This window comes from Coregonus lavaretus (assembly GCF_964263955.1).
Source record: "Coregonus lavaretus genome assembly, chromosome: 3".
In the NCBI taxonomy this organism is placed as follows: Eukaryota; Metazoa; Chordata; class Actinopteri; order Salmoniformes; family Salmonidae; genus Coregonus; species Coregonus lavaretus.
This window is the reverse complement of record NC_139990.1, coordinates 52,497,377-52,515,315: the sequence shown is the minus strand read 5'-3', so window position 1 is coordinate 52,515,315 and position 17,939 is coordinate 52,497,377. Positions and strand designations below refer to the sequence as shown.

Sequence of the window (17,939 nt, the reverse complement as noted above, 5' to 3'; positions counted from 1 at the left end):
GCAGCGATTACAGCTGTGAGTCTTTCTGGGTAAGTCTCTAAGAGCTTTGCACATGTGGATTGTACAATATTTGCACATTATTCTTAAAAAAACTATTCAAGCTCTGTCAAGTTGGTTGTTGATCATTTCTAGAAAGCCATTTAACTCTTGCCATAGATTTAAGCTGATTTAAGTCAAAACTAATTAGGCCAATCAGGAACATTCAATGTCATCTTGGTAAGAAACTCCAGTGTATATTTGGCCTTGTGTTTTAGGTTATTGTGTGGCTGAAAGGTAAATTTGTCTCCCAGTGTCTGTTGGAAAGCAGACTGAACCAGGTTTTCCTCTATGATTTTGCATGTGCTTCACTCTATTCCATTTATTTTTATCCTAAACAACTCCCTAGTCCTTGCCGATGACAAGCATACCCATTACATGATGCAGCCACCACCATGCTTGAAAATATGAAGAGTGGTACTCAGTGTTGGATTTGCCCCAAACATTACGCTTTTGTATTCACAACATAAAGTTCATTTCATTGCCATTTTTTAAAGTTTTACTTTAGTGCCTTATTGCAAACAGGATGCATGTTTCAGAATATTTTTTATTCTGTACAGGCTACCTTCTTTTCATTCTGTCATTTAGGTTAGTATTGTGGAGTAACTATAATGTTGTTGCTCCATCCTCAGTTTTCTCCTACCACAGCCATTAAACTCTGTAACTGTTTTAAAGTCACCATTGGCCTCATGGTAAAATCCCTGAACGGTTCCTTCCTCTCCGGAAACTTAGTTAGGAAGGACACCTGTATCTTTGTAGTGACTGGGTGTATTGATACACCGTCCAAAGTACAGTGGGGGAAAAAAGTATTTAGTCAGCCACCAATTGTGCAAGTTCTCCCACTTAAAAAGATGAGAGAGGCCTGTAATTTTCATCATAGGTGCACGTCAACTATGACAGACAAAATGAGAAAAAAAAATCCAGAAAATCACATTGTAGGATTTTTAATGATTTTATTTGCAAATTATGGTGGAAAATAAGTATTTGGTCAATAACAAAAGTTTCTCAATACTTTGTTATATACCCTTTGTTGGCAATGACACATGTCAAACGTTATCTGTAAGTCTTCACAAGGTTTTCACACACTGTTGCTGGTATTTTGGCCCATTCCTCCATGCAGATCTCCTCTAGAGCAGTGATGTTTTGGGGCTGTCGCTGGGCAACACAGACTTTCAACTCCCTCCAAAGATTTTCTATGGGGTTGAGATCTGGAGACTGGCTAGGCCACTCCAGGACCTTGAAATGCTTCTTACGAAGCCACTCCTTAGTTGCCCGGGCGGTGTGTTTGGGATCATTGTCATGCTGAAAGACCCAGCCACGTTTCATCTTCAATGCCCTTGCTGATGGAAGGAGGTTTTCACTCAAAATCTCACGATACATGGCCCCATTCATTCTTTCCTTTACACGGATCAGTCGTCCTGGTCCCTTTGCAGAAAAACAGCCCCAAAGCATGATGTTTCCACCCCCATGCTTCACAGTAGGTATGGTGTTCTTTGGATGCAACTCAGCATTCTTTGTCCTCCAAACACGACGAGTTGAGTTTTTACCAAAAAGTTCTATTTTGGTTTCATCTGACCATATGACATTCTCCCAATCCTCTTCTGGATCATCCAAATGCACTCTAGCAAACTTCAGACGGGCCTGGACATGTACTGGCTTAAGCAGGGGGACACGTCTGGCACTGCAGGATTTGAGTCCCTGGCGGCGTAGTGTGTTACTGATGGTAGGCTTTGTTACTTTGGTCCCAGCTCTCTGCAGGTCATTCACTAGGTCCCCCCGTGTGGTTCTGGGATTTTTGCTCACCGTTCTTGTGATCATTTTGACCCCACGGGGTGAGATCTTGCGTGGAGCCCCAGATCGAGGGAGATTATCAGTGGTCTTGTATGTCTTCCATTTCCTAATAATTGCTCCCACAGTTGATTTCTTCAAACCAAGCTGCTTACCTATTGCAGATTCAGTCTTCCCAGCCTGGTGCAGGTCTACAATTTTGTTTCTGGTGTCCTTTGACAGCTCTTTGGTCTTGGCCATAGTGGAGTTTGGAGTGTGACTGTTTGAGGTTGTGGACAGGTGTCTTTTATACTGATAACAAGTTCAAACAGGTGCCATTAATACAGGTAACGAGTGGAGGACAGAGGAGCCTCTTAAAGAAGAAGTTACAGGTCTGTGAGAGCCAGAAATCTTGCTTGTTTGTAGGTGACCAAATACTTATTTTCCACCATAATTTGCAAATAAATTCATTAAAAATCCTACAATGTGATTTTCTGGATTTTTTTTCCTCATTTTGTCTGTCATAGTTGACGTGTACCTATGATGAAAATTACAGGCCTCTCTCATCTTTTTAAATGGGAGAACTTGCGCAATTGGTGGCTGACTAAATACTTTTTTTCCCCACTGTATAATTCATAACTTCACCATGCTCAAAGGGATATTCAATGTCTGCTTTTTCATTTGTACCCATACCAATTGGACAACCTCCCTGGTCTTTGTGGTTGAATCTGTGTTTGAAATTCACTGCTTGACTGCGGGACTTTACAGATAGATAATTGTATGTGTGGGGTACAGAGATGAGGTAGTCATTCAAAAATAATGTTAAACATGCAACTTATTATGGGACTTTTTTTTTTACTCCTGAACTTATTTAGGCTTGCCATAATAAAAGGGGTTGAATTCTTATGGACAAGACATTTCAGCTTTTCATTTTTAATACATTTGTACAAATTTGTACATTTACATTTACGTCATTTAGCAGACGCTCTTATCCAGAGCGACTTACATGAGCAATTAGGGTTAAGTGCCTTGCTCAAGGGCACATCGGCAGATTTTTCACCTAGTCGGCTCAGGGATTAGAACCAGCGACCTTTCGATTACTGGCACAACGCTCTTAGCCACTAAGCTACCTGCCGCCCTTAAACACATAATTACACTTGGACATTATGGGGTATTGTGTGGAACTTATTTAGGCTTGCCATAATAAAGGGGTTGAATTCTTATGGACAAGACATTTCAGCTTTTAATTTTTAATACATTTGTACAAATTTGTAAAAACATAATTCCACTTGGACATTATGGGGTATTGTGTGGAACTTTTTTAGGCTTGCCATAATAAAGGGGTTGAATTCTTATGGGCAAGACATTTCAGCTTTTCATTTTTAATACATTTGTACACATTTGTAAAAACATAATTCCACGTGGACATTATGGGGTATTGTGTGTAGGCCATTGACACAAAATCACAATTTAATCAATTTTAAATTCATGCTGTAACAACAAAACATGGAAAAAGTCAAGGGGTGTGAATATTTTCTGAAGGCACTGTTATATTATAGACACAAACCTTTGATGAACCATTTATTTTTATTTGAAATAATTCCAACTTTCCACTAATATATTAAACTAATATACAGCACTTTTGCAGTGCCTAAACAAAAGTTCACCCTAAGTTAACGAACTACAATACACAGTATATTTGTTATTTTCTCTTATGGACAATACAAAGCTACACTAATAAATCCATATATCAAAACACAGAAAAAGCATACACTACTAAGGTTTTCCTGAGTCCCTCCCTAGTCCTCCAACCCTGGTCCCATAGAGATGTGTGAACCAGACACAGTGCTGTAGCAGACCAGGCAGCCTGGTTGTATCAGGGGACTTCTCCTCCAAAGGATGAGGCGGCTGTCCAGGAGCTGAAAAGCAGGATGGAGGTGGTGATCCTTCTCCCTCTCTTCCTCTCTTCTCCCTTCTCTTTCCCCTTCTCCTACCTCTCCTCTTCCCCTTACTCCTTCTCCTCACTCTCCCATAGTTGTGGTGGAGAGACAGAGAGGGGGTTATTGATCCCACTCAGAGGAGTTCAGGCATTAGTTCCACCAGGGTGACTAGACTAGAGACGGACAGCGCTCTGTGAGCCACTCTAGTGGGGCCTACAAGGCAGGGCTGAGTGGAGCTAGGATGTACCTTTCTGATTTTGATCTCCTCGACATCACTTTTATTGACTGAAGCACTGTCCTGTGCTTTAGTTCCAACGGGAAAGGCAGTGGCCTTGCCTTGCTGGAAGCCCGGGTGGGCACAGCCTAGTCGTGTGTTATCCCAGCTGCTGTTCAACAACTTGTGGTGATGTGATGAGTTCTCTATGATTGGCTGAGGTTGAGAGGTAATCCCTCCTATCATCTCCTGGCATCTGAGATGAGATGGCCACTGACCACAGCTATCAGGCCCTGGGTTAGCATGGCACACAGTGATGGGACTACCAGTGGCTTGTGATCATGGTGTTTGTGTGTGTGTGGACTGGTGTTCTCGAAGGACCAGCGATTTGTCCACTACACCTCAGGTAGTCTTCCCTTCGCCATATATTTATAATTCTCTCTCAAAAGGTCCAAACATAATCTCATGCTTTAGTCATTTCCCAATCATCTCTCCCTCAGTGTCAGAGCTGCAGTCTCGCTCATCTTTACAAAATCATAAATTTCAATGGAAACTGAAACTAATATTTAGGCAGGTGAAGTTCGCCTTGCAGGGCATCTCACACGCTCCTCAAACATAACCAGAGCTGCTCAACATTAGCGCACAGTCTAGTTGGTATCTGGGTTCTCATTGTCAGCAAGCAATGTCTCTTGGCTTCAATGAGTCTTACAGGCAGAGCTGATGGTTCATCATGTGGGGGACTTTACAGAGTGTGTATGTTTAAGACAGTGGTAGTTTGTGTGTGTGTTACAGTGGAAGTTTAGTTTGTGTGTGTGTGTGTGTGTGACAGAGGCAGTCTCTTCCTCAGTGCCCTGAGGGCATCTAGGCTCAGCGCAACCTGTGTTATCCATTCAAAACAAAACAGAACAGTGTGTTTTAGTCCAGTTTGCCTTCACTTCAAGTTTGGTTGTTTTCCCTGGGGACTATTCCCCTGACATAGGAGTGGCTGTATCCTCTGTTCTCAGCATGACAGACTTAAAAAGGAGAGAAAAAAGAAAATGTTCCTCTTCCTATTTTATTCTCCTTTTCATTCCTCTATCCTTGGGATCATGACCTGCAGAGGGAACATAGTGGAGGATGGTGGTTAGAATTAGAACTATTGTTAATTGTCTCTGAGGATCCTAGAACTGTTGTGTGAACTATCGTGAGCTGAAAATTATTAACACAACCTCGCACAGCTGCCTGCCTGTCTGTCAGAGCCAAACGTCCATAACCAGCTTTCTCAGGTTGGGTCTAGGAAGTATGACAACGTGCGACCAGGTAGTGTTTATGGCTCTGATGCCTGTGGGCAAAGTTTGCCATCTAGTGGTTATTGGTGGCATTACACAGCAATTCCAATTCATGACGACCAGTCAAGTCCACATAATAATAATAATAATAATAATAATATGCCATTTAGCAGACGCTTTTATCCAAAGCGACTTACAGTCATGCGTGCATACATTTTTGTGTATGGGTGGTCCCGGGGATCGAACCCACTACCTTGGCGTTACAAGCGCCGTGCTCTACCAGCTGAGCTACAGAGGACCACGATCTATGACCCCCACCCCCTGTAGCGGTCAGCTCGGCCCCAGTACATACCACACAACAGATAAGTACTTTAAGAAACCAGCTTACTAACACAGTATAACAGAACCAGAATGGAGAGAGCAGTGAAGCTCACCTGTCTCGTCCCCAGCAGCCGGCCTGTTGTTCCTGTGCGTCCAGCAGCAGTCTGCGACCCTCCTCGTAGTCATCCTGGTCCACACTGATCAGCAGCCGGACCCCCTCTCTTCCCGCCGCCCTCCGCAGAGAGTCTGTGATGAACACCCCCTTCAGGGCCTCTAGCAGCGCTCCACTCAGATAGTCCCCCCAGAAGGCCTCCAGGTTGTCCAGCTCAGTGAACTTGATGTCGCAGATGATGGAGCCCAGGTCGCGGGCGCGCAGCACGGAGGTGGCACGACTGAACAGCTCAAACTGCCGCTCCAGGGGCTGCTGCTTGTCCGAGGAGACGCCGCCGCGCAGGGCCGACTCGTGCTCCCAGTACTCTGCTCGCACGCGCAGACGGATGTCTGCAGGGAGGGGAGAGGGGATGGAGGGAGAGGGGATGGAGGGAGGGAGGTAGGGGAAGAGTGAAGGGAGGAAAGGGGACAGAGAGAGAGCGAGTAGAGGAATGGGTAGAAGAGGGAGGGAGGGTGGTGGAGGGGAAGGGGAGGGGAGGAGAGAAGAGGAGGGGTAGATGTAGAGGAGGGAAAAGAGGTGATTTTAGGGTGCAAAGAGGTGAAGAATATATTCAAAAAGGGAGAGAGGAGGGAAATGGTGGAAGCAGCAGATTGAGTGGGATAAGACGTCATGTACACGTGAGAGTGAAAATCAAATGGGAGAAGGAGGTTGGGATCATTGAGTCAGAACAAAGGGAAGAGAGAGATAGAGGGACAAAAATACAAAATAAAATAAGAAAACTTTTCAAATAAAGCCGTAATCACAGAATATTCTCCAAAGAATTGGCAAGAACAGGCTATGGGAGGGGTGATAGAAAAGTAAAGAATATTTACTACATTCAACAGGACTGTATCTGACATTAAAAACTAGTGATTAGAGTAGGAGACAACATAGAAATACTTACTGGTGTATCATTAACTAGAGTTGATAACAAAAGTGTGTCTACAAGAGTGATACAATAGGTGAGGAAAGGCAGGACAGAACTGAAGACAGCTGTGGAGCACAGAGGTGAATGTAATACCAACCAGGCAGTCTTCCATCACTAACAGTGGGTACAAATATGACCTGGTCGGGTCAAGAAGAGCATCACTGAGGATTTACTGTATGACTAACCTGATTTATTTTTCACAAACCCCACTACCAAGAGCTGTTGTTGTAGTACTAGAGTGAAATCAGTGGGAATCTGATGGATAACAAGCATATTCATTAGGGAAGCCCAACACCACACCACTCTGTGCAGTTCTAATAGTCCCCCACCCATCATTATTCGCCCAGAAGATTTCAGCCAGCCACTGTAATCTACACAAAACCTCTACGCACTGAAAGCTAGGTAAAGTTAGCTATAACTTTAACTATGCAATCCATTTCTCTGAGTAATTACAAAGCTTGTTACACTGTAATTACAGTAATAATTACATTTATAGGTGGCACAAAACAGGCATAAATAAAATGCTACTTGTTAGGATTGTAGGATTTTGTTGGGACATTAACACTGTAAAACAGCCCTTGGGATGGATAGAAACCTTTCATAGTAACATGTTTTTGTTCTGTTTCAGAAACAGGAGGATTAGCGGTCATGCAGCAACAGCACAGTGAGATGGGTCAGAGGATACATACTGTACTGAACAAGGCAAGCGGACCTCTGTCTCATCCTCCTCTACTGCCATTATTCACCAAGCTCCGAGCAGAACCGGCGGCCTTCCGACTTTGCTGCAACAAAAATTCCAAACCTTCCCAGTCCCACACTACCCCACCCCACCAGAGATGTGCATAGATTGGGAAACTTTGTTTGAGATACATTCGTTTCACTGCACCATGTTGGCACCAAACGTTCCAAGAAAATATTATTCAAATTAGAATATTATTGTCAAAGAATGTTTGTTGCCAACATGGAGGATAGTTTGTCAAACTGTATATCTGGATTGACCCCACCCACCTTGCCCTCCCCAACTTCATAAAACAGAAAACAAAGGAATGATAAAGAGTAGAACTGTTTTTAAAAGAGTGAGAGAATGAATATGGAACAGAAAGGACAGAAAGGATGAGGGGACCAGAGGTCCAAAAACCTCACATTGAAAATAAGACAACAGTCTTGGATCTCAGAACACGTGTGGATGTGAATAAGAGTGAAAGCTATGTGTACTGCACACAGGGAACTGGGTACCTACACATCTCTTGGTCTCTGAAGACACTGAGCCAGGTTTGGGTAAAGGAGAAACTGACAAATAGTTGATTCCTCTAACGAGGACACAAAGAACAGAACCAGACAATTTAAAAGGGAAAGATTCAACTGGAATGTTGTACCAAATGACTGTGCCTTAGAATTAAAGGCATTGATTATGAATTTCTTAACATTTGTAAGAGGGAAAACCAAACACTGGTTCCTTCTTTCTTTGCTTTATAAAGGTTGTAATGAAGAGGCTATACAAACACTTACTACTTGGACCATTGGAGAGGTTAGACATCCTCAGGTTAGACAGAGCTTCTAAATTTACTGCCAACATTGAAAACATGCTCTGACGTACAACACAGGGTAACAAAAATGTATCTTAAGATCAACTGCAAGTAGATTTGTTGATAACTAATATATGTCTTATATCACATCAGGCCAAATATGATAATCATGACCATATTTCATGAAGTTCAACTGTTAGTTTGCACACAAAGAAATCGGATACAGAAGGTGTTTGAAATGTTTTTTTTTCTTCCAGGAGGCAAAGTTATGGTACAAGGAACATTTCTGTCTCTATTGATAGAGCAGCTCTTAGGACATTTGTCAATGAGTTTGATAGAGAACAATAAGAGGCACACAGCATACAGCCCCATAATCTGACATGTTGTCAAAAACAGTTCAAGGGTTGCCTTCACTCATCACTACTCCAACGTCTCACCAACGTCTCCACATTGTTATTCTGGGGAGATTTTTCTGCATGTAAAATCATGAATCATTTCAGGAAATAGAGATACCGCTAGTCTAATTTGTCAATTTGTGGCCATTTTGTATCAGAAAATACATGGTTTGTCCCTAAGGCAGTGTTTCCCAAACTCAACCCAGGGGACTCCAAGGGGTGCACATTTTTTTTTGGCCCGAGCACTACACAGCTGATACAAATAACCAAAGCTTGATGATGAGTTGATTATTTGAATGAGCCATGTAGTGCTAGGGCAAAAACCAAAACGTGCACCCCTTGGAGTCCCCTGGATTGAGTTTGGGAAACCCTGCCCTAGGGGATACATTTATCTCTCCCTGCCAGCAGGGTGTCAAATCAACTACAACAGGATGTGCTGCGGACTAAGCGCTGTACTGCTCTGAGAGGAAACTGTCACTGAAAGTCAGCTTCAAACCAATAACATCTGAAAGTTACCAGGACTGCATAATACCCCTGTCAATTGTCAATATGGTAAAACATGTCAGCTAAATCATAAACTGAGTAAAACTGTAACAATTGTGCGCTTTTGCAATGTACAAGTCTAGCGACATGGGTCATTATACTGTGTGGGGACTGTGACATCAACACCTACTACACAATGTCCCCACACTGTTAAATGACTGCTCCTTCCTCCCTACTTGTGAAACATGGCCTTGTTGAGAGCGACAAGGAAAGGAAGGCCCTTTAAAACAATGGGAACATAGTGATGGTAATTTTGTTAAGGTTACAGAGTACTTTACGCTTCATCAGACAGATAGATCCATTTAGACAGAACATTAGAAGGCACAACTTTCATTTTCTGCCTTTAAACAAAGACTTGGTTAGGTTTTCTCCATTTCACCCCACAGAAAAGTACCCATTTACAAGGAGTCACTTGGTGCGAAGAGCTTCAACTCTTTATCGATCCGTTTTTCTGCTGAACGACAGACCAAGAGAGGGAGGGAGAGAGAGGGGTCGGGGTAGAGAGAGACAGGTAGATAGACCTCTCTCTATTCTCCTTTGACCAAAGCTCTCTCTTTCTTTTTTTGGTTTGTGTGGTTTGAGCGTTTAGTGTTCGTTCTCTCCCTCTCAGTGTGTGTGAGAGGATGTTTTTTCCTGACACACGAGGCGGTCTGTTTTGAACTGCGAACATAGAGAAAGGAGAGAAAGAGAGAGAAAGAGACAAGCACAGTTGGATTGGATATCTGTCAATTGGGTTGTTTCTCAAGATCAAGCAGGCAAGGTTAACACTGGTTCAAAGGCAATCATTTGGAGTTTGAATTGTTTTTGATGCCTCCAAGTCCACTGTATAACATTACGGCTTACGTGGACAGTTTTACGTCGCTTCTAATTGGAGGTTACAGTTTGGTATAAGAAATTGTAACCACAAATAACTGAAATACTGTAACTGAAACGCTTGAACTGATTATGTGAAAACAAACTGATTGGTAAGATAGTAGAGGTAGTAATGGGTTTGGTCTGAATGCTGTGAGGCAGCATTGGACTGGACTGCCCCATCTATCTCTGCTCACCTCCCCACACTGGGAGCTCATACAGGGGTCAGAGATGAGATACAGCATGCGGTTACACAGCCCTTAACACAACACTGTTGGGTCATTTTCCTCAGAACTGCTCGAGCAAAGGTTCCAGAGAAGATGTCGGCGGCCATTTTCTGTTCATATACGGATAGAATTCCAGTTCAGACTGACAAGAGGACTGAGATCAATGGAACTCAGACCAGTTTGACATTTTTTAATTGAGATTCCAGAATGGGTTTGGTCTCTTTTTGTTTTAGTAAACCATAATCAGTTGGATCGTTTGAATTCGGAAAAAGGTATTTGTGATCACTGACCAGAGGTATCTACTGAGGTTGATGCCACAAGAACCATTGGGACTCAGTTAAAAGGCTCCATTTGAATGGCTGCTTTAAAAGAGTAGTTCACCCCAAAACTAAAGTTTATCAGATGTTTTCATTATGCATGTAGTGGGATATACACTAAACAGTGTGGAATATGCACTCAGTTATCACTTTTGAGGAAAACAGCTGTCAAACTTTGGCTTTGAAGTGAACTACCCCTTTAAGAACAGTTTTTTTCAGGTCAGTTTGAGCTTTGAGTCATTTGGAGAGTCAGAGCATGGTATTCAGAAGAGGGGTCAGGTTCAAGGTCGCATTATGGTGATTAAGAAACTTCTGGAATATTTCCGAGGACTCTTTGGTCAGTTCTGTGAAACACTGAGGCCAACACCCCTCTTTAGAGTAATAGACACACACAAAAAAGAATGGAACATTCCAGAACACTTTGTGGAGAGTATACAGTTTTTTTTCTGAATGGGGTAAGGAGGAAGAGGATAGCTAGAATAATACACAGGCATTGAACACAGAGCATAGTGGCAGCCCCCCCTCGTTCGGAGGGGGAGGGCCTCTTTACCTTGGGCATCGGGCCAGACTGACGAGAGAGCGAGCGATTGAGGTGAGCACACACTGCAGATCGTACGGACAGAGTGAAAGGCCAGACCATACTTTTTTTTTTGTCCAGCCTTTCTCTCCGCTCTCTAGGTCCGCTCTCTAGGTTACTCGATCTGAGTCACAATCCTGAGTCAACCTGGTGGGGATCAAATGCGGAGTCAAGACAGCAACATGTTCAGAGGCAAAGCAACAACACTGTATGGTACATGGCTGGGACTGGGAGGGCAAGGCTACTGCAGAAGGCAAGGGGCAGGTATCCCTTGGTGGAATGTTTTGGGTTTGATCATAGCACTTAGTGCAGTTGGTTTAGAGAAGGCTGTTCTGATCGACTGGGACAAAACGGCACATTTGAAAGGGTTGCAGTGTTATATTTGAGCAGTACGAAGCCAGTGTAAAATCATAAGAATCTTTGTCTCCCTGAAGAAGAGACTTCATGGATTGCGAAAAGTTGTTAAAATCAGATCATGTTGATAAATAAGCAGTATCACTCATCAGTACGTGTCAGGCTGTGTCTGGGATAGCCATAGTAAGAGGGGTTAGTTGGCTGTCAGGTAGGCTAAGTACAGCAACAGAACTGGAAGGGCTAAGAGCCTATTGACCTGGGCCCGGTTTCCCGATAGCAATTGAACTTAGGCTTATGAGTGTTTTAACGATGCATCTTTCCTACAACGGCCGAAGATGTAACATGCGTTTCCCAAAACACCACGCAGAGAGAGCGTTCGCTAAGTGCGTCGTTGAGGCATGTGTCGATACTGATAGAACTGATAGTATCGAAAGAAAGGCAATGCTGCTCTCGGATCAGCTTTCTCCATTCAAATCTTACCTTAACAACATTAGAATTATTCCACAATACTGACGACGGATCAGCTCCTAGAAGCTTATCACCTATGGCTGCAAATATTGAGGCGGCTTATTCTAATCCTTACCCGAAAATAATGCACTAAATCAAGATTTGGCACATCTTTGCACACATTAGGCGACACAGCATTAAATATATTGAGACAAATTACAGACTGTAGCCTACAAGTAGCAAAATTGAACTCAATAAAAGATTGAAGCCTACTGTATTTATATTTTCATGTAGACATCTCCGTTTTAATTTGAAGCATCTTTTTATACGCCGCTTGTTTGTATCAATTGCAAAGACATTGGCAACTTTGTTCTGAAGTTATCAGCGGTCACAGAGAGGCTGATGAACCATGTGATTCTATGTTTAGCGGAGCTCTTCTGTGTATAAAGTGACGTGGGAGGGCAAATAAAGCATCTAACGACCCATTTAGCTGTTCTATGAGTGGTCTGAGGCAGGCGTTAGATAACGAGTGTTTTCAAGTGTAACGTTAATAACGGTTTTGGGAAACAGCTCTGAGATTTAATGATGCTCCTACGAAGATTCAAACGATAAACTTAGCTTTAAGATGCTTTTGGGAAACCAGTCCCTGGTCTGGGAAGATGTCAGCAAGGCAAGTGTGAGGCTATCAATTCAACTCATATGTTCAGTACACATTCAGAAATTCAGCAGGACTTTCTCTAAACTTTATCTTAGGGATAGGATAAGACAGACAGTCCTACCAACATAAAAGACAGGAGACCTACCAGGCAGGGTTCTTAAGAACAGGAGCTGAAAAAAACTGGGGAAGTGAGAGAGAGGGAGATGAAAAGAGAGAGAAAGAAAGAAAAATGGAGAAAGGGATAGGGACTCTCTCTTTTTGGAGCACAAGCAGTAGTTATGTAGCCTGGCTACCAGTCTGTTTGAGATATCATTCCACTCCTTGTCATGCAAAATGAGTGACAAGGAGTGGCATGATCGCATAAACATTTCTGGGATCAGGCTAGTGGTTATGCTATATGAAGAAGAAAGACAAGCTCAGTTGACAAACGTATAGTGGATGTATAAAGTGAAAGAGAGTATAGAAGACAATAAACCACCTAACTCTCCTTCCCTGGGCAGGCAGCATTCCAACCAAGTATCTTTCAGATGTGTGGCAGCTATGGTATGTAGGCCTAAATCATACATTTTCCCCACAAGTATTCAGTCACAAAAGAGCAAGGCAGCTTAACATTATTTTGGTCTGTACCGAACAGACTAAATTGCTCTTTTTAACAAGTTTGTGGGTTGACGCCGAAATGTCACATTGAAACATAACGCGCTTGTGTGTTAACGTTGAATGCCACATTGAAATGCCATGTCCTACTACTACACTAAGCCTGCTGTGCTGTGTGGAGCTCAGACAGAAACGCTGACTCACATTGGGTGTGTGAATCCCTCTCAGGGTGCATCTCAATAGTCTAAAGAGGCTTACTCCCATTGTTTCATCCCTTTATCTGAATATCCACCTATCTGAATGGACAGGTAGAAGGAAAGTAATAAGGCTGGATGCTTATTTAATTTGAGACACTAGTGGGTAATGGTGAAGACAATGTCTGGAATAGGCCTAGTATATTTGATAGATGGGAGTTGTAGGCGACTCAACCCAATTCCCCTCTCCACGCTACGGTCATCACCAAACAACAGATCAGAGAGATTTCATTTCATTCAGTTCCGTGGAGCTCAATGACGCTTTTTCAGGTTGTTGTTTTTCGCTTGGCCGTGCAAGCAGACTATCCTTGTGCGGACGTCTACAGAATCCCTCCATTGTGAGGATGTTAGCGTGCCAGCGAGCACACAAAGACCCCGGAGTGTGTAAAACGCTGTCTGAAACCCTGGTGATGGTGATTGAGTGCGAGACAGTTTCACCACCATGGAGAGCATATGATGACCAGGATGAGGGGTTACGTCAGGTCAAACACAGCCAGTCAGTATGGGTTGTATTTACTGATGAGCAGTCACTCACTCACACAGGCTCTGCTCTCACAGTATTGTTACAGCACAGCCCACTCAGTTCAACATGCCTGCAGGGTAGTATTGATCTCCCAGGAGGCCCACGCAAACCATTCTCAAACCAGCGAGGGTGGGACGGTTAGCTTATGGTCAGGGTATAAGCTGAGCAGAGGGAGTGAACTGAAGTCGATATCTCATGTGAGGACATGAACACACCACTGACTGACATGGATTTAAGGTTGCTTGATAAGGACATATTAAGTTCAAAATTACTGGTGAGACACAAGGTGGTGACTGGGACATTCTGATATGGCAGAGAGATGTTTAGTATCATCACTGTTATTAAAGGCTGTTGGGTGATGGTGCTTACAGCTTCTCATCAGAAGTGAGATAGAAAATGGATGTAAGCCAGAGAGAGAGAGACTCAGACATGTATAATGGCAAGAGAGGAACCCAGAGAGAGTGTGGTGAATGAGCATGTGGGTTAAAGAGAGAGATGGAAAGAAAATAGAGAAAGAGAGATGGAAGGGAAACTACAGAGAAAGGGAAAGGCTGGTCTTACCGCAGGTCACTTTCTCAGGTACAGGTGGGGGAGGCGTTTCGGGGATGCCCACTTTTCTCCTGTGGGCGGGGGGCTTGTTGGTCCAGCGGCGGCCTTTACCCCTCTTCTTCCGTAGGGTGGCGGGCGCTGGCCTGGCAGGGTCAACACCTATTGGACAGACACACAAACCAGCCAATCAGCAATGCTTAACTGGTGAAAATCCAGACAATTTCAGGAACAGTTATTGACATTTCTTAGAGACAAGTTCAGGCATGCACAGATTGTGCTGGAGTGTAGCTTACCCCCCCTCCATTGCTGTGTTGTGTGTTCGTCATGTGATTCTGTCTGTGCACAGGGGTCAGTCAGTCCAGATGTGCAAACCTGTCTTCTGTCCTCTGTCCCGTAGTCCACTCTGAAACGTTCTGGTGATACTGACAGGCAGATAACACACAGCTGTGAGAAGTAGGCCTACAGGTGATTATGACAACATTATCTCTATTAGTGCATGTTGGCTTCCAGTTATGAACAGCACTCTGTTACAGTCCTTTACCTGTCCTCCTTTTCTTGCGAGACACCAAAGGCAGGAGGTCGTGTCGCGTCAGGACTCGCAGCAGCTGCAACAGGGGCTCCAGGTTGCCCTCACTGAGGTACCCACGTCTCTCCAGCTCCAGCAGCAGTTCTAGCCCACTCTTGGGCTTGTGGCGGGCAGCAGTAGGACAGGCCAAGGCAGGACCCTTGGGCTGTAACCGCCGCCAGGCCTCCAGGAGCACTGGGCTGGGGGAGACTCCTTTACTGGCCTCAGGGTCCTCCTCACTGGGCTCGCTGGTCCAGCCAGCTGGGTCCAAGGGATGCCCTCCAGCCGGATAGGTCTCATCCAAGAGGAACGACAGCACTTCAACGTCTGTCTCTGTCAGTTGAGAACCGACAACTTCAAACATCTCGTGTAGAGAGAGCATCCCATAGTATGTCAGGCACTCAGTCTCATCCCAGTACAGACAGTCTCGGAGAGAGTACCTTGGACGACGCATGGTTGCCATGGTTAACAAGCTAGCTGGCTATCCTTTCCCAATGCACCTTGGCCAGACGTTTCTATGTGATAAGAATACATTTCATTAGACAATGTGAGTAGCAATGAAGTAATGAGTAAAAATGTCAAACTAAACATAAAAGGAGGACAGGATAGGTTTATCAGGTTATCAAATAACAAGCCAGCCAGCAGTCACAACGCGTATGGACCATAAGATATTGACATGAACAGTTACAGGCTTTAAAATGCAAGCAACGGTCTAATAATAAGCAATGTGGAGGTGTGAAATACAAAGCTACTTCGTTTTCGTTGTGGCTACGTTGCAGAACTCGAGAACTCGCCAAGCCACCACACCTTGCAAGTGCAAACTGTGTTGACAGTGCAACAAATTACGTTACGTAATCAGTCACTTTCCACAACAACAAAAAAACGGCACAATTTCGATTGACAGCCCTTGAAAACGGTCCAAAATAGAGATGGTCTCTCATACATAGCTACCCTTGTCTCGATTTGATAACAAGCTAGATGGAAACGTCAAAATAATTAGTTGCAGCTGGAGGAACCATTTGGGTAGCTAGCTAGCTAACGTTAGCTACGAAATGATCGCTAGCTAGCAACAACAACAGCTAACTATACCATGAAAATGAATCAAGACAATCAAATACATGTAAAGACTAAAAATGCGTTAATTAATTGTCAAGCTAATATTGTTAATCATTGCAACAAGCTAAATAATGTGTTATTTTGTGAAACTCACCTTCGTTGTTCGACGATGGTCAATGTTGTCAATACAGTTGGGGTGTATTCATTAGTCAGATTCGGTTGTAAACCGTTTTGTCTGTTGCAAAACGGAAACCGTGTACCGTTTACTCTAGGAAGCAAACAGAAAAAATGGAACAGAAACGGAACGAAGCGGGGATGGACATGCCTGAATTTGTCCAATAGAAACTCTCGTTTTCGTTGCAAAACGTTTAGCAACAGACAAAACGTTTTGCAACAGAATCAACTAATGGATATGCCTCGTCTCTCAGGCAGAGTTGGCAGTAGACCAACAACAAGCATTAACCAATCACTGCACTTACTTTGTATGACGTGTTGGCAGTGATCTACCGCCATGATGAGGAGGGCAAAGGTGGGTAGGTAGCGAAGAGACGAAGATCATGCCATAGTCAGGCCTACTCATTTTATACATGAAGAATGTGAATGAGGCATTATTGCAGATTCAGACCATATAGTGACCCATCAGATACATTTTTCCGGAATATCTAATAAATATCCCCTCATGTACATCTTGTTTTCACCTTGTACTATGACCAGCACCGCTATGCTATTGCCACAAGAAAGCCCCCTCATGTATTAATGCTTTATTTTTGGGGAGGATTTTAAGGCTACATATAAATGTGTTCTGTGTATGTGTGTGTCTATATGGCTGTGCTGACCGTATGAGCCCTGGGCTCTCACAGATCCATCTGAACATGATGCTGCAGGTCTCTTCTCTCCAGCTCCGAGAAGGGTTGGTGTCTCTGAGGGTGCAGGCACTGGGCTCCCCTCACACTCACAGCACTGGGCTCTTTCTACCTGGGCTCTTTCTAATGTCTCAACAGAGATACATTGATTTTCTATACATCCAATGCCCATAATCTATGCGTATTATATCCCGTATTATTACCAGAGTAAAGATTGTCTTGGGGCCCAACCACCTGGCACCATAGATCTAACCCACCTCTGTGCATCTCCAATACAATGTCTCTCAACTGTTCCTCTAGACTGTGAATGACCACCAGGTCTCCGCCCTGTTGAACACAGTCGACCCGACCGCTGCTCCAGCTCCTCCTCTAAGTGGAGAAGAAGTAACACCTGGAGGAGAAAATCTTCCAGCCCTTAAGACAAGGTTTGCAGACTCTCTCTGTGTGAGGCGATGATGTACACAAACACGCGCACACACGCACACACACCCATAAGAACACATTCATGCACATTGCACACACACATGCACAAACATACAGAAACTCACGTACACACTAATAACATATGCATGCACATTGCACACACACACAAACACACACAGTACATAGTACATAGATATAGAAGGAGGACAGATAAATCAAGAGACTGCTGACACTGGGTGATCTGGTCTCTGAGTGGACAGTGTCGGTCCACAGGCAGGAAGTTGACCAGCTCTGTAAGCATCTTCTGAAGGGAATCCCTATCCCTCACTGTGACAACAAAGTCCCTGTTCAAAATGGCCTCAGTTTCAGAGAGACTTATGAGATATAACTGAAGTTTGTTTTTAAACTCTGTGACCCTCACATGCTCTCTCCTCAACTGGTCATAACGCCTCGATCACACCAACAGCGTCTTTGCGCAAAATGGTACGCAGCATCATCTGGATATGTGTGCAACAAAAGTTCAACATTTACCTTCTGCTACCATTTCTGTCAAGCCGTCTAGGTATAAAATTTGACGCATGCGTTCGATAA

The 17,939-nt window shown here is 43.8% G+C and overlaps 1 protein-coding gene across 1 annotated transcript; it reads right to left on the bottom strand.

Annotated features, from left to right (window-relative positions):
• Positions 1-2,766: 2,766 nt before the first annotated feature.
• On the bottom strand, positions 2,767-16,287 carry LOC311123391 (DNA-binding death effector domain-containing protein 2-like). The gene is made up of 6 exons (XM_084158175.1): positions 16,217-16,287; positions 14,983-15,521; positions 14,735-14,863; positions 14,454-14,600; positions 5,660-6,047; positions 2,767-5,050 (listed from the first exon to the last, which is right to left on the bottom strand). Exons 2-6 carry the CDS (start codon positions 15,467-15,469, stop codon positions 5,044-5,046), a joined length of 1,158 nt encoding a protein of 385 aa, XP_084014301.1. The 5' UTR covers positions 15,470-15,521; positions 16,217-16,287; the 3' UTR covers positions 2,767-5,043.
• Positions 16,288-17,939: the final 1,652 nt, after the last annotated feature.

Bases quoted from the DNA above. Each gene is read 5' to 3' on its own strand.
- LOC311123391 (XM_084158175.1), bottom strand. From the start codon at position 15,469: ATGGCAACCATGCGTCGTCCAAGGTACTCTCTCCGAGACTGTCTGTAC. The intron at 14,864-14,982 runs GTAAAGGACTGT...TCTGCCTGTCAG, and splicing joins TCGCAAGAAAAGGAGGACAG to TATCACCAGAACGTTTCAGA. The intron at 6,048-14,453 runs GTAAGACCAGCC...CCCTCCCTGCAG, and splicing joins ACCTGAGAAAGTGACCTGCG to ACATCCGTCTGCGCGTGCGA.